Consider the following 24,729-nt stretch of genomic DNA (forward strand, 5'->3'; position numbering starts at 1 on the left):
ATAACTTTCCGATTTCTGAATCTTCTTCTTCTCTGCTGAAGAAACTAAATTTCGCAGTGAAATGGAGAAAGTGACGGAGAATCCCAATTCCGAGACGCAACCTTCTCCTCCTCCTCCGCCGAATCATCAAATGGATGCAGACGACGATGACGAGAATGTGAAACAGCTCAAGGAGTGTTCTTCTCTCTATTTATCTTTACAGGTTTGTGTTTCTCATCTCTTTGATTTCCCCAAATCAAATTCCTTAAATCATTGATTTCGATTTTGTTTGTCTCCGATTTTGTAGGATTGTCTTGTTGATAGTAATAGGGACTGGAAATCTTGCCAAAAACGTACGTCACTCTCTCTATCTCTATCTCAATTTGTAAATTCTGAAATCTGAGGGTTTTAGTTTAGAGCTCAGGGGTTTAGGGTTTGTACCTAATCGAACGAAACTGGGATTATTGTTAATATGTGTGAGGAATTGTTGGCTGATTGATAAAAGAACTGATGGATTCGGACAAAATGTTGATAAGAGTTTGTTGTTTGTTATGTGTTACAAAGATGTTCAAGCTTTGAAGGAATGTCATGAAAGGAGAATGAAGAAATGATAGAGATTAAGAAAAGCCAATACTTGATTAGTTACTGCTTATAGAGGAACCATATAAGTATGACATTTTTGTCGTCTTGCAAAATTGATTAATAAAACGGTGTCTTGTGATTGTGTTCTTGTTGGGGGGATTGCAAAATTTACAAGCTTTCATTCAATGTAATCTTGGTTTTATTTTGTTGCTATTTGATTTTGGTTCATTGCATAGAATCTTTCTCTTTACTCTTAAGACTTCTCTTTCTGACACTTATTTCGGATAAGACAATAGTGATGGTGTTTTGAGACAGTTTGATTTGTTTTCTTCGTGGTAGAATTTGGCTCTGCTTTATAATGAGATCTTGAACGTTTGACTCCTTTGCGAAGAACCTTTGTACATCACTCTTCCAGAAACTATATAAGAAGAGCAAAACAAGCTCGTTAAAAGATTTGATTTTTGATTTATTTACTTGGGATGAACTGAGATAAGTCATGTTTTTGGCTAAGGTTTACTTTTTAGCCAATTATTCTCACGTGCAAACTGGATTTTGATATGTTGCGGTGGGAAAACTTACATGCGCGATTATTAAAAGTAAATCACATATTAATACTTTTAATTGGTCAGCCACAAAAAGTGTAACCTTACTTTTTTTGCCTTATGAGTTTTAGATTCATTGGATTTTAATTTTTTTAGTATGTAGTAATAGATTTTAAAATTTATTCATTCTTTGACTTCTTATGGTTAAATGTCAAACACACACATGGAGAAAAAAAAGCATTTGCCTAAAAAAAGAGCATGAGCCGCCAAGTCCTTAATATTATCCAAGTTTTTAGGGTCACAGTTTCAAGTTATGCATAATTTTAAAATTTTATTTCATTCTTGATTGTTCTATGCTTGATCTTGTTCAGTGTAGTAGTAGTAGTAGTAGATGTGATGGAGACTAGCAACAAAATGATACGACACTAAATACTACAAATGTGTAAAGGTAAAAGATGATGGAAGGTTTGCTAACTATAATTTTAACGGATTTTAAACTTGAAATACAAGTGTCGTCGACCGGCAATATTATTGTGGTGCTAATTCTGACTTGAGATATGTTTGGTAACGACAAAACATATCGAACAGTAGCTAAGGATCTTTTGAAATTGTTTTACAATATTTTTCACATCATAATTAGTTTACTTTTAAGGTGAATGAATTTGTAACCATATAAAGTAAGAACGATTAAAACCGTATATCAACAGTCTGATATATAGATTTAAGATAATTTAAATCGAAAATATAAAAAACAAACATAAGAAGAAATAAAAGAAAGACAAAAAAAAAACAGACCAAACCATTTTTACCATCCCCCACTAAAATTCTACAACACTGAACCTCAAAAATGCTTAGGCGTGACATTGCCACAAGTGCAAAGTGGGGTGCATGATCATATGTTCCCACTTAATATCCTCCTTAAACCCAAGTCAACCAATCATTTCCCTCCACGTCATTACCTGTTTCTTTTTTCTCCTTTAAGCTAATTGAAACCTAATTAAAACATTTTCTCCTTTTTTACTCCTCCGGCGAAGCCTATTTCCGACGAGGCGTGAAGGACTGATAAACGACGGTTCCGGAGCCTGGAAACTCATCCATAAGACGGCTCCGACACTTAAGATCAAGCTTCTTAGCTAACACACGCTCCACGCGCTTAGTCACCTCGTGGTTGTAATCTTCGCCGCCGTAAGTGGTGGCGATCGAGACGTCACTTGGACGGAAAACATCAATGGCCCGGCTTAACACCTCAGAGATATCTTCGTGACCGTTGTCGTAGAGAGACAAACCACACTCGAAGCTCGCGTAGCTAAAACCGTCTTCAGGCGTTACGTGGATAGTTGAGTAACGGTCACCGTCGACGCCGTTCATCGAGTAACCGCAAGGATCAAACGCGAAATCGCATATATAAGCGTTTGCGTTTATGTTATCGATACCACTGAGCCGCGTCATCTCTTTCCCGGCGGAATCGCTGTTGTTTTTCTCGTCACCTTTCCGTTTAAAGAAGCTTCGAGCGTTGACTCGGTCCAGCTCCGTCATACATACTTCGACTACGACGACATGTTCGTCGGATTCCACGTCAGCGCTTGCGGTGAACACGTGCCAAGCACGTGATGGGTTATTAGAAGGCGTCATAACAGAGGCTTTGCGGTAACAGAGAGATTTTGGGAGGCTTTCTTCGACGACGATGACTTCGTCTTTGAAGCTTGTGTAAGGGAAAGGCTGAGCTTTAGGGAAGATGAAGCTGCCACGCGAGTAGCGACACGCGCGTAACGTGAGGCCGAGGTTACGTGCGAGATGGATCAACGGTCGGATTGATTTGAGGAGTTGCGTGGTTCCACATGTTTTGATGATGATTTTGGTTGGGTATACAAAGAGGCTTGACTCTGAGAGAACGTAAGCGTCGAAGCTACGATTCGCTACGGCGGAGACCACTGTGCACTGCACTTCGTTTAAGACTTGGTCTAAAGATTCGAAGTCTATTAGACGGAGTCCCATAGGGTTTTTGGTGATTGGTTTGTCATCGTCGAAGAACCGAAGTTCGAGTCTTTTCTCGAAACCCTCGAACCCAGACACTGCCATTGCAAAGATCAGAAGAAGATGTTATGAAACAGAACAGAGGAAGTTGCAAGAAGAACACGGCAAAGGAAATGTGTTTGTGTGTGAGTAGAGAGAGAAGAGAGAGGTAGTGGTGATTAGTGGGAGAGAAGTGGTATTTATAGGAGAGGGTTTGGAGGATAGAGAAGAAGGAGCATGCGGGTTAAGAGACCAAGAATCATGATTGTAGGCATAATGAACGAGAAAGATGATGAGAGTTTGTGTTTTGTTTTGTATGTATGCGTGTATGTATCTGTGTATGTGAGAGATCTAGTTAGTGTGCGTCTGATTCTGTTCTGTATTCTTGTGTTGTTCTGTAATGAGAAGGAGTTTCATGGGTGGTTAAGCGCATGCAAATTTGGATGTTTTTTTCTATTACTTTTTATAATCAAATCTTTCTTGCAGGTGATATGTTAGTTCGATTTGATAATATCGCAGAAATGCAAAATCATGAACAACAAAAAATGTAGGATTGACGCCTTAATAATAAAACATGGTTTAACTCCTTTGACTATTATTTATTTTAAGAACTATGAAATTGTGCAAAGTATTTATTTCGGATCATTCTACTTACTGAATTAAGATATGTTTTTTTCATAAGATTTTCTTTTAAATCTTAAACTCAAAATAGCTAATTTTGAAGAATATTGTTTACATAAATTATATAAAACGGTTCGGTACGAACTTTTCGTTCCAAATTGTCTCACCATAATATGGATTAGTTAATGTGAATTTTGGATTCCATATAATTATGTTATCAGTAAAATTATATACATATAATAATCTCAAAGACATTAGTCATTCCAAATGTTAGCCATAAAATGTCTCGCTTCAAAAGCTACCAATCATATTCCTAAAAGACTGGTGACACTAATTGATGGCATTACCTTTTTTAGTGGTGTTTATGCCATCCAAAAATTTCAAGGGGAGGGGTATTTTTCCTTATATATTGTAGTAGTTGGTTTTGAAGCTGATAAAGCATATAATTAAGATAATTGGTTTAATAGTTATGTGAAATGTATATCTTTTGACTATCTTTAGGCTCTCGTACAAAAACTATCGCAGGATCGACACTAGAAGTGGAAAGGCTTGTTTAGGCTATGCTATCAACTAGGACTTCAGGATATATTATTCCATGGAGTTTATTTAAAATGTAAAACATTAACTAAAAGCTTGTGTACAAGAACAAACAAATTGACAGATACGAAATTCTTGAAGAAAGAATTTCAAAGAGTTAAATCTACTTTCACAAGTAGAAGAAACGATTTGGTTGATCGAATGAACTTGTCAATATATATCTCAATGTAATACCATATTCTTTGTTATTCCATGGATGCCAATATTTGTGTTACAAAGCTTATAATGGAAGGTTCAAAAATGTTTTGGCACACGAAATACAACACATAAACAAATAGTACCGATAGACCTTAACTTACCGATTAATTAAGCAAAAAAAAAAAAAAAAAAACTGAAAAAAGAAACCGTGTTTACAATTCGGTTACGAGGCTCTCGTACATTGGTTCCAATCACCCGTTATGTATCACTCATCATGCCAAAACAAAGTACACATGACACATCTTTACGTAGCCCATATTAAATAATATATCTGATTAGCCACACACACACATACTATATCGTGGACAAGACACAAAAGATCTTGAAAGGGCAATGGAACAAGTGTCTGCAAGAATCATCAATTTTAGTGGCTTGTGTGTCAAACAATCGCTAATGCACATAAAACTTTAAATTATTTTCTTCGTATATATGCACGTATATGTTAATATCTAATTTCATTTTCAAAAGACATAATTAGACGCAGCATTTTTTCTCTACTTGTTCTCTTTTTGTCTACTTGTTGGTGACCATAACTTGTATCTTGTAAAAATGGGTTTTGTTTTTGTTCATCGGCTTTCTCCCTTTCTTGATATAGATTTTAAGGTTTAATTACTCTGTCTCATTGTAGTGTTCCCTCTTTTTTTCTTGGTTGATTTTTAAAAGTTTGTGTTAACAACAAAATAAATATTATTTAAACCCTCAAATCATTTAAAATATATTCAAGTTGTAAATAGAATCATGGTATATTTCCAATTTTCGCACCCGACAATAAGACGAAAATTTGGAATTGAATACTATAATACATAACGAGAAGAATTAATAATTGGTTGTAGCAGGAAGCTCCTTTTTTTTTGTTGGAAAGAGAAATGATAAATCGTGTGCTAATTTGAAGATGATTTTGTTGGGGGCTAACTTTAGAGAGAGAGACCTTATTAAAGTTTGAATCATAAGTAGACTCCATTTTGTTGCCTTAATAAGAATCATTCACCATTTACCCTCAATACATTTGACCACAACTAGTTTGGTCATATCCAGAAAGTGATCGAGACTGCTAAAACTTAATAAATAAATTAAAGTTGAAACTCAACATATATAATCTTACACAGTTTAGTGATCATCAAAAGAGAAAATGGGCATAGCTATACATTGAGAGGATAACATTTAATCGAGACGGACTAGTACTTACCAATTGTCGCTAGTCCACCGTCCGTCAACACACTTCTTGGTATGTTCTATACATATTTTGATTATCTTCTCTTTGAATTATCATTTTTTTCGGAATTTCTGTTAATAATAATAGTATACCAATATATAATTTATTTATCATATTTACTGGTTTTATTTTTTGATTTGAATGCGATTTGTAATCAAATGTATAATTATTATTAAATAAATTCATGTTAAAAAATCATTAATCATCGGCTTCAGTTTTTTCAGTGTTACGGATATAGAAAATAAATATATTACACTAAAATATGGTACACAGTTAATTCGATTAGTTACTTCGGAGTGGCCTTCAACCATATGAAAACAGTTTATCAAAATTGAACACTTATAATTAATTTTCCACTACCAATGAAAACCATGGTCACTGCAGCATCATACATTAACCATACGCCATCTAATTAATTATTGTAAACCGTAATATAAAAGTAAATAATATATACTCTTGCTGTTGTTGTCGTCAAATATACTGTATAGTCTTGTTAGGAAATCGAGATCAAGTAAGATTATGCTTAAAGTCAACTTATCCATCCAGTAAATCTATGGAGCTACTCACAAAAAATATCATTGCAACTGCATATATAATCCCTTTTTACCAAACTCCAGAATTTACTCTTGTATTGCTGAGTTTCTCTAGTACATAGATATTTGTTAATATAACCGTCTCTTTGTTTTTGTTTTTATAGCTAAATTGATTGATATCAAATCAAGATTACGTACAAATCAGTATACGTACGTAACATGTAAATTGTTTTTCTTTGATAAAGAAGATAAGCCTTCTTTTTTTCCTGTAAGTTGACATCAACAAATGTGTTGATTAATTTAGAGCTTGTGGTTCAATTATCGTATGTTTGTTTATTTAACTGAGAGCAAAAAATTGAAGTAAATCGACAAATGGTAGTACGTGGCTACGGGACAAAAAAAACACATGTTGTTAGATCTCTAATTAAAAAAAATTATCGAGCGGGAAATTACGAAATAAAAGACGATCAGGCGTGGCAACTTGATAATTATATATTTTTCCTTTTCAATTTTAATTAGGACTGAGTGAAATGAATGCTTCGTTACGTGATACCAAAAGTGCGCTTCCAACATCATTTCTATTCTCCATGCAGTGTTATGTCTAATTCTCAGTTCCGGCATTATCATTATCCATTTTTATTTCATAATTCGATTACATATATATATATATATATAATCTGTCAAAAAATTATCATTATAATCTGTATACATGTGAGTACATTACAAGCAAAAGTATAACCGACTCGTTGTTGATTTGTAACTTGTAAGCAAATTTAGGCGTTGAGCTTATTTACCCGTTTTAATATAACCCAAAAAGAGAGAGGGATATATTCGGTTAAGGCATGAATCCGTCGAATTGAGCAACCGATACCCTTAAGATCAATGTTTCCATTTAATTTGTTAGACTAAATTAATTATGACGATTATAACATAGTCACCAATATACTGTTAGTCCATAGGTGAAAGGGTTTGGGACCAGATAGTCTGTCAATTACTAAAAAGGAAAAATAATCGATTGATCTAATGCTTAAAATTTCTTCCTCATTACTATAGATAGTAGTATTCTTAGCTTTTAATTTAAGCTAGTTTTTTTATAGAAAAACTTATCACACTATATAATATAAAACTAAACGAACGATTGATTCTTGTAATTTAGATTTTAAAGTTGTACAAAACGATGTGCAATCTGTGTTGATATGACTTATTATGTAAAAATCATAGATAATGAATGACGTTTATTAGATTTATATTTTAAAAAATAACAACTCTAAGGTCTATTTGTACTTAGTTTGACGATTAATAAATCAAATACTTATAAATTAATCTTAGGTAATTTTTCTTATTACTACAAAAAGAAGTATTTTTACCATTCTTAACCTATGGTTGACAGTATAAAAAAAACACTGCAATTATTTTCAATATCCCAATAAGACTCTTTCTATTCAATGAAGTTTTATCCATGCCTGGTTGTGATGTAATATTACTATTAACCAAATCCTTGGGACTAGATAGCTTCTCGCTAGAAAACAATCTCTTATCCTTTTGTATTTTTACCACGAACTCATTGATATGTAGTTGTAATAGCATGTACAAAATCAATCTCTAAGATTAAAAGCTTTAACAATTAAAAATGATTTAACATATTATCTACAAATCTACTTTTTTTTACATATTATTATTATCTACAAATCTATTTACATATTCATCATAAATTTGCTTAGCTAGTGTTTGTGCGTGCTATTTTATTATACCGTTATTCTATAATTCTACAATTCATGTGACTTACCAGTCGTCACAATAAGATATTTAGTTTCCATCTATCTTGAAATATATAAGAAAGCCAGCGGATAAATATTTGTACAATATGTATATTTTTGAAAGATTAGAATTACAGATATGTATAGGAGTAGCCTCTAAACTGAACCAAACAAAATTGAGAAATTAAACTAAATAAAACATACCCAAGTAAAGTTTAGTTTACTTTGGGTTAGAGACAACTTTCAGTCAAATTGATCAGACCAAAGCAAAGATGAAGAAACCAAAATAGTGTGGACTAATCTGAATAAAATAGTAACAAACTACAAGCTAACTATTTTTACTTTGGAGGGAATATAAACATCAAATACATAATACCTTCAATAAAAAATAAGTTTATGGTTAAGATTTTGTCAAAATGGGTAAATGATAAATCTAAAAAGACAAAAAAAGAGGAAAGGTTTACTGGTAGGAGAGCAGTAAGCATTATGACCACAATCCCACAAATAGAGAGCTGCACGCGCACCCACAATCTTCTCTCTCACTTGTCTCTTCCATCACTCCTACACCCACACATCCTTATTTATTAATCAAACAAATAATTAATTAGTTAGTTTACAATTTTATATACCAAAAAAGGAGAATATCCCACACCCATATCTTAGTTAGACAATAAACGAAATTTGAATTCCATAAGATTAGACATATCACTTTCACCACTTATCCCAATTAGTTATGTAACATGGAACCATCGATATAGTGGATCACTCCAAGCGTGCATATCTCATCTTCATGACAATTTTTATTTGGAATAATTCATTACTAAGTTTCTAGGATTGTCCAAAAGTACTTCCGAACAAAGACCATTTAACTAACTTGTAAACGAGACCCAATTATATAAAAATTTACCTTTTAACATTAAACATATCTTTATTAATATTTTGAAGTACATTTTAAAGAATTTAATTGGATCGGTTTTTATTTGATTTTGATCCAAAATTGAGTGTGTTAAAACTTGCTTAATTTATACAAAAGCAGAAGATACTTATCATAAATTAATGATAGTCTGAAAACAGCTTAAAGTGTAATATTTAAATTTTTTTCATTAAGTTTTAATTATTTATATTGGGAATTTTAAAATTGACTCAAATTATATATGTTTTAAACAAAAGTTTTTTTTTTTTTAAAAGAACAAAATGATGTTTAGTTATCACGAGACGAGTTTTTATGGTGGAGTATGTTTAGATAAGACAAGTTTATATGATCAAATGGGTGTGGATGAGACGGATTTTAGGGGAGTAGTTTGGATGGGACGAGTTTGAATCGATATGAATATAAAACATCCCAATAAAAATCAATATTATATTATCAAAATAAGTGTTAATCTTCTTTAACACATCTAAATGTATAATTGTAATACAAAACTACTAAATTACATATGTTCTACAGGTTTAAATCTAAAAATAGCGAAAACTTAAATTATATAATTGTAATACAAAAAGTTGTGAATAAAAAATAAAATATTATCATGTAGTATATCACATATCAAATCCTAGAAATTTTTTTTTATTAATATCGTAAATTTACGACTCACTAAAAATCGTACAGAACCTTATCGAAAATTATTAATCAACACAACCAACAACAAACAGTATACACAACAAATTATTCATTTTATAAAAAACAAAAATATATAAAATAACTAATCCGCGGTATAATTTTCTAGTAGTTGTTCAATATGTAAAACCTAAATTCGGTGATAGTGGTGAGTAAAAAAAATAGCTTTCTACGTAAGTAGTTTACATTTTTTATTTTTATTTTGGTTTAATTAAGTAGCTTACTTTATTCTAGCATCAAAGGTTTATGGTTGTCTTGGGTAAACCCATCATGTTAGCTTTTAAAAATGAGCTAGTGAAAGTCCTTGAAGCAATGGATTTAAACTTCCGAAGACATTGTATCATACATGGCTCTAAAAGGTCAACCACACATAGTTGTACCACGTGACTCAATTAAACCTTACATACCCTATTATAATATAATTAAACAAAGTCTACGATTTCTCTTTAAAAAATGTCTGCGACACTAAAAAAGCAATTCTCCACAAAATCTATCTTCTTTTCTTCTCCCTTTTAAAGCCGCGTGCCGAATTTTATCTGTTAGGTATTCTATCATCCTCCTTAATGTCTTAACTCCAGTTAAGTCGAATAGAAACTATTAAAGGAAAAAAAAAAAAGAAGATTGTTTTGTTTATCTCTAACCTTAATATATATCCAATGAATTCGACTACCCGATAGTTCGTGATATAATCAGCTTTCTTAAACAAAATAACTCTCTCCATCTCGAAGATCTTTTTGGCGATGAAGACCTATATAATCAAAATTTTCTTCTATCATTGTACTTACGTGTTTAACCTTTAAACATTTTTTTTTACACGTTGTTAGTAATGTTTTCGCAAAAGATTTAGAAAGTTAGCAAGACATAGTACTATCGCCTGGATACGAGTCGACTTCTCAATATGTATGTTGTGGAGCCAGCAATTTGGATGAAACCGCCGACGTGGAAAAGGGTCACACACAGAAGTGTGAGAATCTTGCAGCATCATTGGAAGTGCGCCCTGAATCGAGGGCAAAAGAGGAAAGTTAGGTCCCACAAACTAACAAGTCTGATTTCTTAAGACAGTGACATGTGAACAAGGTGGCCCTACATAAGTCACTCCTCTGGGTGACAACTACGCTTATGTTTGGTACGTTTGTTTTTTTCAGTATTGTATTTTCTTTATGGTCATTAAGATAAAGAAATGTAGCTAGTTGATTGATGAAAAACTATTGAAGCAAACTTTGTCTTCTTTATATTTTCAGACTACAAAGATATCGTAAACATTAACCCTTTTAACCCCAAAGAAATTGTAAAACATAGAATTCGAGTTTCTGAAGCTCTTCCGCGGAAGCCAAGGAAAAAAAAAAATTGTGAATTGGTTTGTATATGGTCATTTTACCAACACGGGGCAAAATTCAGTTCGAACGTTGTTCAAGGCGGATTTAAGTCACATCAAATCATAAGGTCTCTTTTTCCTCTTGTGAAATTCATCTTGTGTTTTCTTAATCTGATGTTACTTTACCAATCTGAAAAAAACAAAAGAAAAAAGGATGAACATTTTGTAGTGCGGGCTTCAATCCTGTTCAAATAAATATTTAATTTATACAATAATCAGAAGTAAATTCTGATCGTTTAGCATGATTGTTAATAAAATTTAAACTATAGTATAATACGTACTCTTTAATCATCTACATGCATTTATGTAAGTGTAACATAGCTTTGCTTACAAGATAAGAGCTACAAAACATTAACAAGTTACTAAAAATAACAATGATTCAAACCGTCAAATATGAGAAATACTATAGTTTATTAGAAAATAATCCGACGCATATATTTCTATCTAACATTTTCACTATATAAGAAAAAATGTATGATAAAATTAAGTTCTCTAATTTAAATATTTATAAGTAGATGGAGCATAAAATAAAATGGGAGTAGGGGAAAATGAGACTAATGAGGATAAATTGAGTGCTACTGTATCATGCGCACACAAGTTTATATCCAAAAATAATTAACGAAAGCGGCCCACTTCCTTCACACACACCATATGTTAATTCATCACTATCTCATGTTGTCTTCCTAATAATCTTTCTCATTATCATTTTTTTTGCTTATAAATAACTATGTTTTTTTTATCTAACAGAATATAGATATTGCGACCATATATCTTTATTTCTTTTCATCAGATATCATGACCAGCCGGGATATATATATATATTTTGATACATGGCCGCTAAACCAAACTTTGAAATTACACCAAAAAAAATAAAAAATAAATCGCTCAGACACTAATATAACTTCAATCGATTCCACCTAACTTTTTTTTCAAAGAGTCTTCTTGCGGTAAGTACATTAATCTTCAAGGAAGATGAAGAAAGAGAAGCGCATGTGGAGAAAAGGAGACGACGCGTATAAGATTAAGATGTGCCTCGACCTCGAGCCCAAAAACAAAATCTATAATCAATATCGACACTCGATAGTGTTATTGCTATTTCTATATATAATAATACGATGAGTTATATTATTCTTATGAGGTTGTTTGGTACATATGAGGCAATTTATTATTCGATGCAAATCATTCCCCGTGCCTCTTATGCTGTGTTTTTCTTTATAATAAACATCAGAATAATTATTTTGAAATTTGATTATGTTGAGAATTTTAAACAATAATAAGAAGAAGAGGAAAGAATCTGATGGACCCTTGTGGTTTCTCCACGCAAGAATCATACCATTGAAAGGGCTAAATACATGCATGCATTATAACTTTCGACTCCTGGACCAACATTTGCTTCATTATTCAAGTCCGTAAAATTCAAACGATTAGACTTTGTTTTGCTAATGAAGTTTCTAGGACCACCAATTATTTGATCTGAAATCAGTAAAACAAATTAAACATATAATAACTACAACCATTATATAATATGAATATTTAAAAAAATTCTGATCCATAAAACTACCTTAAGTTAGGTTTTTTAAAATATAAATGCAGCTATGCCGATAATAATTAACAAAGTAGTCAAGTACGTATCGTCATCTCTTGAGCATAGTATTGTTTATCTAAAGTTGAACAGTTTCCACAATAATGAGACGTGCTGGCGTAAGCATGCGTCATCTCTTTGTCATATTGTGCAAATCCAACAAGACATTATTATATGTGACACTTATGTAATGGAGAGACTTTCAAGAGATTTGGTTCAGTCTATCTTATTTCCTCTTCTATTTAATACTTTTTAATAAGATAGCTGATGATGAGAGAAGGGTGAGGCATGGAGGCCATCATGTTCCCTCTTCCCCAAACCCTTTGTCCTCTTCAAAAGGTATCTGATTCTCTCTTTAAAAAAAAATGTACAAAACTGTACATTAGATTCATTTTACCTCACACACTATTGCTTCTATAGCTTCTTCAATAATTTACTTTCAAAAACTTTTTCAAGTGAATATAGTTAATTTGAAATGGGTTTTGTCAAACAATTAGCATGGTGTGCCAAAAAGAAAATCCACTTTGAATTTCGCATTGAGGTGTGCTCTAAACGGCAGGATTATGGACATCTTGGAACTCTTAAATTATGTTTATGTATATATATGATGCACTAACTAATAATCAGTTAATTAACAACTAGTCAATTATTTTTTGCTTAAAAATAATCTGAATCCGTTGCCGCATATAATTAGAGTATAAGCCTAGCTATGCATGTATCATAATTACTTATTTTGTGCAATGTTATAGAATATTCATCTAAGTTTTGGCTTGTGGGCTCATTCATTTGCTTATAAATACTGTCCCCTACTTCTTTATATGTTTTTTCTAACTAATAAATATATAGTTGATGATTATACATCCTACTACGCCCTAATAACGACAATCAAAAATATCATGTGAATATATGGACTCAAACTTGAGTTTGAAGGAACGCTAATAGAAGTAATCGCTAAATAAACTTTTTTTTTGTATATATATTAATTAACGATCTCTTACCTCATATGAGTTTTTAGTTTTTGATATATTATACACTATTATTTTACAAGGTATAAACTTCTTCATGTTTATTTTCTCAGATCTCTGAAGACTTTGGGACATATAATTTGCGGATATATTTATTTTATTTTATTTTAAGAGCAATAAGGAATTTTCGGAAGAGGTGAAGGAGGAATTTATATGCTGATGATGATGTTGCTGGGGATATGAGGAGTTTGATAGTGAAGGGGCACATTGATATGACAGTGTCTCCAAATCAAAAGCCCTAACTCCTATGCAATAAACACATATGTTTGGGTTTTAGGGTTTCACTTTTTAACTCTCTAAGGTAGACAAATCATAACCTTATCAACTATCTAAGGTAGACACATCAATGAAACCATCCTCTCTCTCATCAACTATCGCATTTCTCTTGTTCGCACTAATTTCAGCCGCTTCTTGCCGTTTTCTTCGTCGGAGACCAGTGGCCGGTGGCTTCCGTAGCATTGGAACTGGTCTCTTTGTCCTTGTAGTTTATGCTTTGTTTTGTAGTAGTAGAGATCTCGTCCTTGATTCAGTTAGTTTTGGATAGATGTGAGTAAGTGCTTGGTTGATTCTGCAGATCTATTGGCCCTCGTTTGGAGAATTTTTCGGTTTGTTTCAAGGGATGACTTTTGTTTCGTTGAGGTTGCGGTAAGAGCGGTTAGATCTGTTGATCTTTTTCCGTTTAAGTGGTTAGCGTGGTATCTTTGCCGTTGTTGGTTTATGGTGGTGGGTTCTCGTTGAGTTGGTGCCCGAACCTTGCCTTTCCCTCCGTCTCTTGTCTCCTTGCTTCAGCCATCAATTCCCATTTGGATTGCCCCATTTCTTTTCAGAGGTTTCGTTATGTTTTTGTTGTGATAGTCTTCTTTGTTGGCAGTCGGTCTCTCCTCCTTAGTGTAGTTTGTTGTGGTTGTTAGCTTTCTCCTACCTTTGTGGTGTTCTCTCACGATGAAGGTTCTCGGAGGCTAGGCTTCTCTCCTTGTCCTGCTTCAGATCTTTTCTGATAGCTTTTTGAAGACTTCTATTTAGATGTAATTAGACGCCTCAGTCATCACCGTCGCACCCGGAGGCTTGTTCGAGTTTATTCCAGTTTGGTTGGCTTGCTGGGTTATGAAGTTCTTGGTTCTGGTTTCGAGAGATTGGCTCTCTTTATGATAGGAGGTGGCAGATTTTTTTTCGGGGTGGCCGTGGGCAGCCGAAGTAAGTCTCTTCGCAAGTGCTTCTGAGGAGGAGGTCTTATTTGCCGCTTGTAGCTATTGTTTTCTTTGGTTTTTAGTCTTGTTGTCTCTGTTTATGTATTTGGGTTCGTTCTCTTACGCTTTAGGGTCCAATTTTTGCTGCTTTGTGTTTTAGTTTCTTTTGTTTCCCTTTCATAGGGCTATGCTTCCGGAGATATCTTCGTTTTCCTCCGGCTTTATCTCTGAGAACTTTAATTTCGTTCGTCGGCTTTGCTTCCATTGTTTGGGCATCGTGTAATTCCCTGGTTCCACATCAAGTTTATCAATCAAATTTCAGTTTGAGTGACAAAAAAAAAAGTAGACAAATCATAACCATATAGTCTTAAGCAATATAGGGAACTTGTAGACATATATATCCACTATATGTATTGTCTTTTTTTGTTCTAGAGGGAAAAATAATTAGGTTTATTGTAACGGTTTAGAGAGGGAAAAAAAGAAGAAGGTTAACGGTTTGGTATACGAGAAAAGAAGGTCTTATATTTTCGTAATGACACATATAGTTGGGCCTTGTTGGGCCAACACTGAATTGAATAAAAGATAGATATACACGTTGCGTCCATACTGGATCTCTAGCTTAAAGCGAACAAAACAACACTGCTTTTAACAAGATTAATTCTATTTTTTGGTCCATAAGAGGTAATGAGTTGAGTTTCCCCAAATTATGAATTTTTGGTAATACAAACAGTTAATTTTTTTTGTCATTCCCCAAATTTGTACTATCCTAAATATTACAACAGGATAACATATATCTATAATCCTCTTGGACTAAAAATTTCACAATTGATTTAGATATGATTAGAAGTTGGGAACTACAGTTATAAAGTTTGTTTGCTTGCATAAACTTTTAAAGTTAATGGTATTTATCCATTTTTCGTTTGGTCAAAATTTGTCACAAAATCGTAATTAGAAAAAACAATAATGTGCCTATGATTTGACGATCTGCTTGAACAAGAGGAAGCGAAAGGATGTGTTACCCTTTCTCTTGTTTTCGTATAGCTATTGAATGAGTTTCATCCGATCCACGATTCCGTCTCTGAGCTCAGAATCATAAAAGCGGAATCCGAATCTGATCTCATGTCTTTCTCATTCTTCAAGCCCTCTAGGCCTAAAACGCCTCAAGAGGTTGTTAAAGCCATCAGAGACAGTCTTATGGCTCTCGACACCAAGACCGTCGTCGAAGTTAAAGCCCTCGAGAAGGTTCTCTCTTTATTCTCTACCAAAAAGTTTGTACCTTTATGCCTAACTTCTTAATTTTCGAAATGGGTTTTACTCATTTGTTTGATTGATGTTTGCTTGTAGCTTAAATTTTGAGTTTTGGTTATATGGGATTCTGGCAAATCTGATTTTTTTTAATTGAAGAATTCAGAAATGTATTCTCTGGTTTGTCTTTTAGGCTTTGGAAGAAGTTGAGAAGAATTTTTCTTCTCTAAGAGGAATACTTTCTGGAGATGGTGAGACTGAACCAAATGCTGATCAGGCTGTACAGTTAGCATTAGAGTTTTGCAAAGAAGATGTTGTCTCTCTTGTTATTCATAAGCTTCATATTTTGGGATGGGAAGTAAGTGAGATTTTTTAAAATTGTCTCCCTCTGTGTGTGTTTAATAGAATCTGTTACGAACCTGTTGGGTAAATGATGCAGACAAGAAAAGATTTACTGCATTGTTGGTCTATCCTGTTGAAGCAAAAGGTCGGCGACACTTATTGCTGTGTGCAATACTTTGAAGAGCATTTTGAGTTGCTTGACTCTTTAGTTGTATGGTATAATACTAAAGATTCTACTTTTATATATTTTTTTTGTCTGGCTGAAATGTTCTGTAGTTGATTTGATCTGTACCTTTTTGAGTTAATACCAAGAATTCACCGTTTATGAACACAGCTATGACAATAAGGAGATTGCTCTGCATTGTGGAAGTATGCTTAGGGAATGCATTAAATTCCCAAGTCTTGCTAAGTAAGGAAAACCCAATATCTTGGTTTCACTGACGCGCAATGGTTGAGATTTATCTTTCACGCGGTTAAGTTTTACGTAGTGGCTTTTCAGGTACATATTAGAGTCTGCCTGCTTTGAGTTATTCTTCAAGTTCGTGGAATTGCCAAACTTTGATGTTGCTTCTGATGCATTTTCAACATTCAAGGTGATTTTTATCAACTATGATTATTGACTTGGAATTGTTTCAGATTTTGCCTATTTATTCATTGTACTTTCTTACCTCTCTCGCAGGATCTTCTTACAAAACATGACTCTGTAGTCTCTGAGTTTCTCACCTCTCATTACACTGAGGTTTGCTTCAGCATCTTTGTCAAGTTTAGATGAAAACATGAGAAGCATTTTTTCGGTTATAAAATCCTATAGTGAAATGAATTATACATCATGAACACTTGCTTCTTCTCCTTTAGCTCATAGACTATTTACTTATGGTAATTTCAGTTCTTTGATGTTTATGAAAGACTTTTGACATCTTCAAATTATGTGACGAGAAGACAATCACTGAAGGTTCTCTTCCCTACAAATCATTTTTTGGTTCTATGTCCATCTCTGAAATAGTTAGTTAACAATGAACTATTCGTGGTTTGATTTAGCTTCTCTCGGATTTCCTGTTGGAGCCTCCAAATTCCCACATAATGAAGAAATTCATCTTAGAAGTTCGTTATTTGAAAGTCATAATGACACTTTTGAAGGTGAGCGATGAATTTGTGGTTTCATTTTTCAAATTTTTCACAAATTCATACGTTATATCATGTTAATGGTTCATGTTCATTTGAGTAGGACTCGAGCAAGAACATTCAGATATCAGCCTTCCATATATTTAAGGTAACAGATCGCTTTCTTTTTGTAGTTAATTTGGTAATAATTGAGGATGAAGTTGTTATTATCAGAGTTTGAAGCCTTTTTTAAACCTTATATATTTGTGTGCTTACAGATCTTTGTTGCGAATCCTAATAAGCCGCAAGAAGTGAAGATCATATTGGCAAGAAACCATGAGAAATTACTCGAACTCCTCCACGATTTGTCCCCTGGTAAAGGTATGTTTCAAACTATTTCAATACTAAAATTCTATAAATCTTACCCTTTAAACTAGACTCATTCCTTTACTTAAAAATCTTGCTTAGGTTCCGAAGATGATCAATTCGAAGAGGAAAAGGAGCTCATCATCGAGGAGATTCAAAAATTGTCTGGCTTGAAAAACCTCGAACGTTAAAAATTCTTTTGCCTCCTCATCTCTCTGTTCCACGCAGATGAAGTTTCTTGTGAACTCTGTGTGTCCAATGTTTCATAACTGCTCGTCTTAACATGAAACTGCTGCTTTTCCTAGTGAGTGTAGTAATGTAACTTTTGATTCACTCTGTGTTGCCCCTGAGTTGTTCAGATTCAAATATAACTTGTCCTACATTTAAAGACCACAACCTTTTGTTACCTTTTAATATCTTTATATGAAGATTCTGCTTTTGTATGTAATCTTTGAAATGGACAAGAATCATTCAATGAAACCGTTTTTGTTTTATTAACCAAAAAAAATACAGATGCTAAAAAAAGGAATTGGCCTTTTTGTGGATGATGAATCAACCTAATGTTATACAGTTCTAGAGTCAGACAAGACTCCCAACAAAAATAAGTTTCTTTCAGACAATCTCTAGATTTAAAGAAGTTGCAACAGAATCAGACATCTTCAGATTTCTCACTAGTGCAGCATATGCCATACCAGAAGGCTTCAAACCTAAGGCCTTAAGCTCCTTGTATAGTTTCAAGCCTTTCTCAACCTTGTTTTCTTTGCAAAATCCTTTTATCAAAGCGTTATACGTGATTGCATTCGGTGTAACCCCGGTTTCAGACATATTCTTGAAAATCTCGAAGGCCTCGTCTGATTTTCCATGTGAGCAGAAACCCTTTATCATCGTATTGCAGCTTAACATTGTTCCTCCATAGCCATTTCTCAACATCTCATTGTAGAATGCTTCAACAAGCGAAATTTCGCCTCTTTTAAAATGCCCGTGTATCATCACATTGTAAGCGAACTCGTTTGGTCGCATCCCTTTCTTTATCATCTCAAACCAAAGCTTCCTCGCGCTCCCTAACCATCCCTTCTCACAGAATCCTCGAATCATCGTAGTATACACAACTCTATCAGGTGCATAGCCTTTATCTTTCAGATTCTTGAATATACAATAAGCCTCAAGCTGCTTCTTATTCATACACAACCCCTTTATAATCTTCTGGTATATATACATACTCGGGAAATGGTTCCACGCTATCATCGTATGAAGAACCTCCGACATACAAGCATAGTTCCCAATCTCACAGAATCCAGATATCAGTTTAGCATACACATACTGTCCTGGATCAAGCCCTTGTTTCAATCCCTGCTTCAAAAGCTCATAGCCTTCTGAAACATCCCCACCATCACACAAAGCTCGAATCAAACACCGAATCCTCTCTGAATCAAACTCAGATTCTACCATTTCCTTATGAAGTTCCCAAAACCGATCGAGTTTCCTCGCTTTCAAGCAACCTAATAAAACAGAATTGCAAGTCACAACTGAAGAACTAATTCCCATATCTTTCAGTACATTATACACTTCAATAGCTTCCTCTACCAACCCTTCTTCACTAAGACACTTCACGTATTGCTCTAATAACGTAGGCTCAGGTTTAAAGCCAGTGGTATCGAGAAAACTCTTCGCAGCTTTCACGGCTTTTCCATCCAAAAGGGCACCAAAGAGAATATTCAAAGAAACAGGACCAGGTGTGTAATCATAATTGGAACACAACCACCGGAAAAACCACAGAGAAAACAGAACATTGTTCTGAGATTTCAACAGTTCGCCGAAAAACAGAGGATCAGCGAAATCAAACGAAGGAAAATCAGATACCAGAGTTTGTTGCCATCTCTGTCTCTCTCTCATGATGGTAGACACAGTTTTAGCCATCTCCGTATAACTCACAGCCGATTTTTGCTCATCGGGCTTGGATTCACAATCACGAGACTCGACAGTTAGACTCCGTATCTGGGTATTAGGGTTCTTTCGAGTTCGGTTTCTAAAGAAGCTAATCAAATACGACTGACCTCTACTCATGGCGTATCACTAACTCAAAAAACTCGTGGGCAAACTCGAAATCAAGCTCCAAAGAGAGCCAGAAGCAAATTGTAGAAGAAAGGAGGTGAATTTTTTATTCCGGGAAAAGAAAGTCGAATACTTATCACCGGAACCCTAGATTTGGATCTTTCTGTGTCATTTCCAGGAGATGATGAAAAAGGTTTGGACTTTGGAGTAAATAAGAATAATTAAACAAAGTTTATTACAGCATCAAATATAATTTGTCAATAATGTTATGACGACATCAATTTTTAGATTGGTCTTGCTTTTAAAAAAAAAATAAAAAAGAGGTCAATTTGACGGATAAAAAAAGGTGCTTGCTTTGCTTTAGCTTCTTCTTCTTCTCTCTCTGTATCTATCTATCTATCTATCGTCTTCGCTGAAATCCCTAATTAATTTGGTTCCTACCACCCTCAATTTCCCGCGCAAAGAGAATGTGGAAGGTCATGAAATGAATCCTTTTAGTAAATTCCAATCGACGACATCTAGCTGAAAGTTTCAAGCTTTCTCGCAATCTCCGTCCTTTACCGATTCGTTTGGTCTTTGGTGGTCGCTTCGACGAGAATGGAGAGGTAGTTTTCTGATTTTTGTTTCTATTTATTTCCCTGAATTTCATATCTCCGTTCTTGTGTTCGTTGGCTTCAATTAGATAAGTGTACTTAGATTTCGAATCTTCTTGTAAAGCTTCAAGTTTTGAAAATTGTTATGTTTTCAATTGCAGTGTAGATACTGAGCTTACTAGTTTCAACAATATGGTTGCTAAATCATCATATCCTGTACGGATTTTGCATCACAACAATGGTATTAGTGAAGATGAAGAAGGAGGTTCAGGAGTTGAACCTTATGTGGGTCTAGAATTCGATACTGCAGAGGAAGCTCGTGAGTTCTACAACGCTTACGCTGCTAGGACGGGGTTTAAGGTTAGGACTGGTCAGTTGTATAGATCAAGAACTGATGGTACGGTTTCGTCTAGGAGGTTTGTTTGTTCGAAAGAAGGTTTTCAGCTGAATTCGAGAACTGGATGTACCGCGTTTATTCGTGTGCAGAGACGTGATACAGGGAAATGGGTTCTTGACCAGATACAAAAAGAGCATAACCATGAGCTTGGAGGTGAAGGTAGTGTTGAGGAAACGACTCCGCGACCTTCGAGAGCTCCAGCTCCTACAAAGCTAGGTGTTACTGTCAATCCACATAGACCCAAAATGAAAGTTGTTGATGAGTCTGATAGAGAAACACGGTCCTGCCCTGGTGGTTTTAAGCGGTTTAAAGGTGGTGGTGGTGAAGGAGAAGTGAGTGATGATCATCATCAAACACAGCAAGCTAAAGCGGTTACGGGTACTGAGCCGTATGCAGGGTTGGAGTTTGGTTCAGCTAATGAAGCGTGCCAGTTTTATCAGGCGTATGCGGAAGTTGTTGGGTTTAGAGTTCGTATAGGTCAGTTGTTTCGATCCAAAGTTGACGGTTCGATCACATCAAGACGGTTTGTTTGTTCAAGAGAAGGGTTTCAGCATCCTTCAAGAATGGGTTGTGGAGCTTACATGAGGATTAAAAGACAAGACTCTGGTGGTTGGATTGTTGACCGTCTCAATAAAGATCATAATCATGACCTTGAACCAGGGAAGAAGAATGACGCTGGTATGAAAAAGATACCGGACGATGGGACAGGAGGATTGGATTCTGTTGATCTTATTGAACTAAACGACTTCGGCAACAACCATATCAAGAAAACTCGAGAAAACAGGATTGGTAAAGAATGGTATCCGCTGCTTCTCGATTATTTCCAGTCTAGACAAACCGAAGACATGGGATTCTTTTACGCTGTCGAATTGGATGTCAATAATGGAAGTTGCATGAGCATTTTCTGGGCGGATAGCCGAGCAAGATTTGCTTGCAGTCAGTTTGGTGATTCCGTTGTTTTCGATACTTCATACAGAAAAGGAAGCTACTCTGTTCCGTTTGCTACTATCATCGGTTTTAACCATCATAGGCAACCCGTACTTCTTGGTTGTGCTATGGTTGCTGACGAGTCTAAAGAGGCTTTCTTATGGTTGTTCCAGACATGGCTTCGTGCCATGTCGGGTCGTCGTCCTAGATCCATTGTAGCTGATCAAGATTTGCCTATCCAGCAAGCTTTGGTCCAAGTCTTTCCCGGGGCACATCATCGGTACTCAGCTTGGCAAATTAGGGAAAAAGAGCGGGAAAACCTCATACCGTTTCCAAGCGAGTTTAAGTATGAATATGAGAAATGTATATACCAGACTCAGACAATAGTCGAGTTTGACTCAGTTTGGAGCGCTCTCATCAACAAATATGGTCTTAGAGACGATGTTTGGCTCAGAGAAATCTACGAACAACGAGAGAATTGGGTTCCCGCGTATCTAAGAGCAAGTTTCTTCGCTGGAATCCCAATAAACGGAACCATTGAGCCCTTTTTTGGTGCTTCACTTGACGCTCTAACGCCTCTCAGAGAATTCATTTCTCGATATGAACAAGCACTCGAGCAGAGAAGGGAAGAGGAAAGAAAAGAGGATTTCAATTCTTACAACTTGCAGCCGTTTCTACAGACAAAAGAACCGGTGGAAGAACAATGCAGAAGACTCTACACGCTTACCGTCTTCAGAATCTTCCAGAACGAGCTCGTCCAATCTTACAATTATCTCTGTTTAAAGACTTATGAAGAAGGAGCAATCAGTAGGTTCTTGGTGAGGAAATGTGGGAACGAGAGTGAGAAACACGCCGTGACTTTCAGTGCGTCGAATCTCAATTCGAGTTGCAGCTGTCAAATGTTTGAGCACGAAGGACTTCTGTGTCGACATATCTTAAAAGTGTTTAATCTGCTGGACATAAGAGAGCTCCCGTCTCGGTATATACTGCACCGATGGACCAAGAACGCAGAGTTTGGGTTTGTGCGTGATATGGAATCAGGCGTGAGTGCTCAGGATCTCAAGGCCTTGATGGTTTGGAGTTTGAGGGAAGCTGCTTCTAAGTACATAGAGTTTGGGACATCGTCTCTGGAGAAGTATAAGCTTGCTTATGAAATTATGCGTGAGGGTGGGAAGAAACTTTGTTGGCAGAGATGATGAACTCGGCTTGACCATGTAAGATCAATCTTCTTCATTGATGTCTGAAATTAAAGATCATCCGTATCATGTCTGAAAGTTGTTGAAGATTCTAGTGTGAGAAATGAAAGAACTAAAGAGGTTGTTATCGTTGCTGTAGGTGTTTTTGCTTTACCCTTGAAGAAGATAAAGTCTTGGTCGCCGTTACTTAATCTTAACCTTTTTGATAACATCGTCGATGCAAGAGGTGGTGGTGGAGGTGGGAGTTTTGTGGTCATTGTGGTTCCTAATGATAATCATCATTGTAATGACGACGCTTCCGGTGACATGTTTGTTCTCTTGTGTGTTTGTTTATGTTGCTTGTTCCAGAGGATCTGAGAAAGTGAGAACTGATAAGAATTAGGATTTTGTTATTTTGGGAGTGGGCGGGGAAGATGCAGATCATGTTTAGAGTATCAAATCGTTTGATGCTAAGTTGTTGCAAAGAATGTAATGTGTAATATTATTATCAATCTCTTTTCTTTTTTTTCTTCACACCAACTAATCATTTTACATGATCATAATAATCAAACAAAACAAAAGAATAAACACACACAAGACACAACACACAAATTACACGATCTGAAGCAAATGTAAAACCGCTTTTAAGAAGAATCATGAAACTCAAACTCTCCCAAGATGAGGCCTTTCTCCGGAGGCGACTGTTTCTCCGACTCCAGCATGAATAGCTCCGGTGCACAACAACTGAGTAGCACTCACAATTATAGTCAGAACTTCAAGAGTTCTCTGCAAAAAAGAATCAACAAAACACAAAACATGATAAGTATCCGTAGAAAAACAGTTTACAAATTCAGTTTCTTAGAATTAAATTTTAAATCAGAGAGTAAAAAGCTCACTAGATTGGCTTCGGTCCAGCCTATGTTGATCTCCTTGCAGGCCAATCTGTATCAACATCATATCGGTTTAGATTTGGTTTAAGGAGAATGAAAAGAAACTGAACCGGATTAAAACCGGTTTAATTTAATAAAAACCGGATGGTTAAGTTTGTTTACCCCATGGCGAGGAGAGTGAGAGACCAGGAGATTAGAGAGGAAGCCGCGGCGGAGTGGAGATTCGGAGAGTCCCATTGAAGAACGTTGATGATTCCGGTGAGTGATGTGGCCATTCCGACGACGCCGGCGATTAACGTGAATATTACGAAAAAACCGGTCGCCATGTTCCCCACCGGGAAGTATATCGGGAATATCTTCGCCGGAAGTGACAGTGTCGACGCTGCAAAATACCACAAAAAGAAGATTGATGATGACATTTTCTAACGTTGGATTAATTGTTACTTAATCAGTTGTTATCTTTGTTAGTTACCAGACTCGCGAGTTCTCTCGATGCCGTGATTAACAGCCCAAGAAGCGATGATGGTGATGACGAAATAGAGACCAAGATTCAGCATCAGAAGCATGAAAGCTGCCGACTTTGATCCTCCTGAAGCCATGCTTATAAGATTCTCCGACAAAAAAAATAATATAAAGACTTCTTAAAAAAACAGACAGGTCTTTTTCTCTGGTTTTGTCTTGGGATGATCACAAGATCTCTGTGTGTGTCATGTTTGTATATATTGATATATATCCAGTTCATAGGAATAGATGTTCCTTCTGCTGAAAGCAATGTTTTCAATTCTTTACTTTGTCCTTAACTTTGGACTAAGAATCAAATCC

The 24,729-nt window shown here is 35.2% G+C and overlaps 8 protein-coding genes and 2 long non-coding RNA genes across 13 annotated transcripts; 5 read left to right on the forward strand and 5 right to left on the reverse strand.

Moving 5' to 3' along the window:
- Positions 1–24: 24 nt before the first annotated feature.
- On the forward strand, positions 25–1,103 carry AT5G18920 (Cox19-like CHCH family protein). Of its 2 annotated transcripts, NM_121897.4 has the most exons (3): positions 25–202; positions 287–332; positions 544–1,103. In NM_121897.4, the coding sequence occupies exons 1-3, from the start codon at positions 62–64 to the stop codon at positions 588–590; spliced, it is 234 nt and encodes a 77-aa protein (NP_197393.1). In that variant the 5' UTR covers positions 25–61; the 3' UTR covers positions 591–1,103. The 2 variants fall into 2 exon arrangements, with proteins under 2 accessions (NP_197393.1, NP_001330924.1); NM_001343574.1 differs by having other exon boundaries at positions 287–1,103.
- A 588-nt stretch (positions 1,104–1,691) lies between these two features.
- Positions 1,692–3,339, reverse strand: BUD2 (Adenosylmethionine decarboxylase family protein). The gene has a single exon (NM_121898.3). It carries the CDS (start codon positions 3,180–3,182, stop codon positions 2,139–2,141), a length of 1,044 nt encoding a protein of 347 aa, NP_197394.1. The 5' UTR covers positions 3,183–3,339; the 3' UTR covers positions 1,692–2,138.
- A 14-nt stretch (positions 3,340–3,353) lies between these two features.
- Positions 3,354–4,311, forward strand: AT5G18933 (uncharacterized protein; the record flags this gene model as incomplete). The annotated part of the gene is made up of 4 exons (NM_001343575.1): positions 3,354–3,414; positions 3,603–3,663; positions 4,094–4,129; positions 4,239–4,311. The coding sequence occupies 4 exons, from the start codon at positions 3,354–3,356 to the stop codon at positions 4,309–4,311; spliced, it is 231 nt and encodes a 76-aa protein (NP_001332241.1).
- A 7,652-nt stretch (positions 4,312–11,963) lies between these two features.
- On the reverse strand, positions 11,964–12,221 carry AT5G02925. Its single transcript, NR_142640.1, has one exon. It is a non-coding gene; the product is annotated as an other RNA (long non-coding RNA).
- A 1,757-nt stretch (positions 12,222–13,978) lies between these two features.
- AT5G18937 (uncharacterized protein) lies at positions 13,979–15,050 on the forward strand (the record flags this gene model as incomplete). The annotated part of the gene is made up of 6 exons (NM_001343576.1): positions 13,979–14,099; positions 14,207–14,277; positions 14,324–14,461; positions 14,544–14,580; positions 14,666–14,754; positions 15,003–15,050. The coding sequence occupies 6 exons, from the start codon at positions 13,979–13,981 to the stop codon at positions 15,048–15,050; spliced, it is 504 nt and encodes a 167-aa protein (NP_001332240.1).
- AT5G02935 lies at positions 14,260–14,872 on the reverse strand. The gene has a single exon (NR_142641.1). It is a non-coding gene; the product is annotated as an other RNA (long non-coding RNA).
- A 450-nt stretch (positions 15,051–15,500) lies between the features above and the next one.
- Positions 15,501–18,321, forward strand: AT5G18940 (Mo25 family protein; the record flags this gene model as incomplete). 2 transcript variants are annotated; one of them, NM_121899.4, is made up of 11 exons in its annotated part: positions 15,501–16,061; positions 16,258–16,422; positions 16,504–16,622; positions 16,741–16,815; positions 16,906–16,999; positions 17,086–17,145; positions 17,293–17,358; positions 17,445–17,543; positions 17,632–17,676; positions 17,786–17,888; positions 17,976–18,321. In NM_121899.4, exons 1-11 carry the CDS (start codon positions 15,939–15,941, stop codon positions 18,062–18,064), a joined length of 1,038 nt encoding a protein of 345 aa, NP_568368.1. In that variant the 5' UTR covers positions 15,501–15,938. The 2 variants fall into 2 exon arrangements, with proteins under 2 accessions (NP_568368.1, NP_974807.2); NM_203078.2 differs by having other exon boundaries at positions 15,753–16,061; positions 17,786–17,882; positions 17,976–18,064.
- A 24-nt stretch (positions 18,322–18,345) lies between these two features.
- Positions 18,346–20,156, reverse strand: AT5G18950 (Tetratricopeptide repeat (TPR)-like superfamily protein). The gene has a single exon (NM_121900.3). The coding sequence runs from the start codon at positions 19,935–19,937 to the stop codon at positions 18,486–18,488; it is 1,452 nt and encodes a 483-aa protein (NP_197396.1). The 5' UTR covers positions 19,938–20,156; the 3' UTR covers positions 18,346–18,485.
- Positions 20,157–20,263: 107 nt separating this feature from the next.
- Positions 20,264–23,617, forward strand: FRS12 (FAR1-related sequence 12; the record flags this gene model as incomplete). Of its 2 annotated transcripts, NM_001343577.1 has the most annotated exons (3): positions 20,264–20,530; positions 20,680–23,056; positions 23,178–23,617. In NM_001343577.1, exons 1-2 carry the CDS (start codon positions 20,523–20,525, stop codon positions 23,036–23,038), a joined length of 2,367 nt encoding a protein of 788 aa, NP_001330829.1. In that variant the 5' UTR covers positions 20,264–20,522. The 2 variants fall into 2 exon arrangements, with proteins under 2 accessions (NP_001330829.1, NP_197397.1); NM_121901.2 differs by lacking the exon at positions 23,178–23,617 and having other exon boundaries at positions 20,346–20,530; positions 20,680–23,038.
- AT5G18970 (AWPM-19-like family protein) lies at positions 23,178–24,609 on the reverse strand. Its single transcript, NM_121902.4, has 4 exons — positions 24,380–24,609; positions 24,070–24,289; positions 23,914–23,959; positions 23,178–23,803 (listed from the first exon to the last, which is right to left on the reverse strand). The coding sequence occupies exons 1-4, from the start codon at positions 24,504–24,506 to the stop codon at positions 23,681–23,683; spliced, it is 516 nt and encodes a 171-aa protein (NP_197398.1). The 5' UTR covers positions 24,507–24,609; the 3' UTR covers positions 23,178–23,680.
- Positions 24,610–24,729: the final 120 nt, after the last annotated feature.

This window comes from Arabidopsis thaliana, chromosome 5 (genome assembly GCF_000001735.4).
Source record: "Arabidopsis thaliana chromosome 5, partial sequence".
Lineage (NCBI taxonomy): Eukaryota > Viridiplantae > Streptophyta > Magnoliopsida > Brassicales > Brassicaceae > Arabidopsis > Arabidopsis thaliana.

Coding starts and splice junctions, on each gene's coding strand:
- AT5G18970 (NM_121902.4), bottom strand. CDS start 24,506: ATGGCTTCAGGAGGATCAAAGTCGGCAGCTTTCATGCTTCTGATGCTG. Junction 24,290..24,379: donor CGAGAGAACTCGCGAGTCTG/GTAACTAACAAA, acceptor GGTATTTTGCAG/CGTCGACACTGTCACTTCCG. Junction 23,960..24,069: donor CTCACTCTCCTCGCCATGGG/GTAAACAAACTT, acceptor ATGTTGATACAG/ATTGGCCTGCAAGGAGATCA.
- AT5G18950 (NM_121900.3), bottom strand. CDS start 19,937: ATGAGTAGAGGTCAGTCGTATTTGATTAGCTTCTTTAGAAACCGAACT.
- AT5G18920 (NM_001343574.1), top strand. CDS start 62: ATGGAGAAAGTGACGGAGAATCCCAATTCCGAGACGCAACCTTCTCCT. Junction 203..286: donor CTCTCTATTTATCTTTACAG/GTTTGTGTTTCT, acceptor CCGATTTTGTAG/GATTGTCTTGTTGATAGTAA.
- BUD2 (NM_121898.3), bottom strand. CDS start 3,182: ATGGCAGTGTCTGGGTTCGAGGGTTTCGAGAAAAGACTCGAACTTCGG.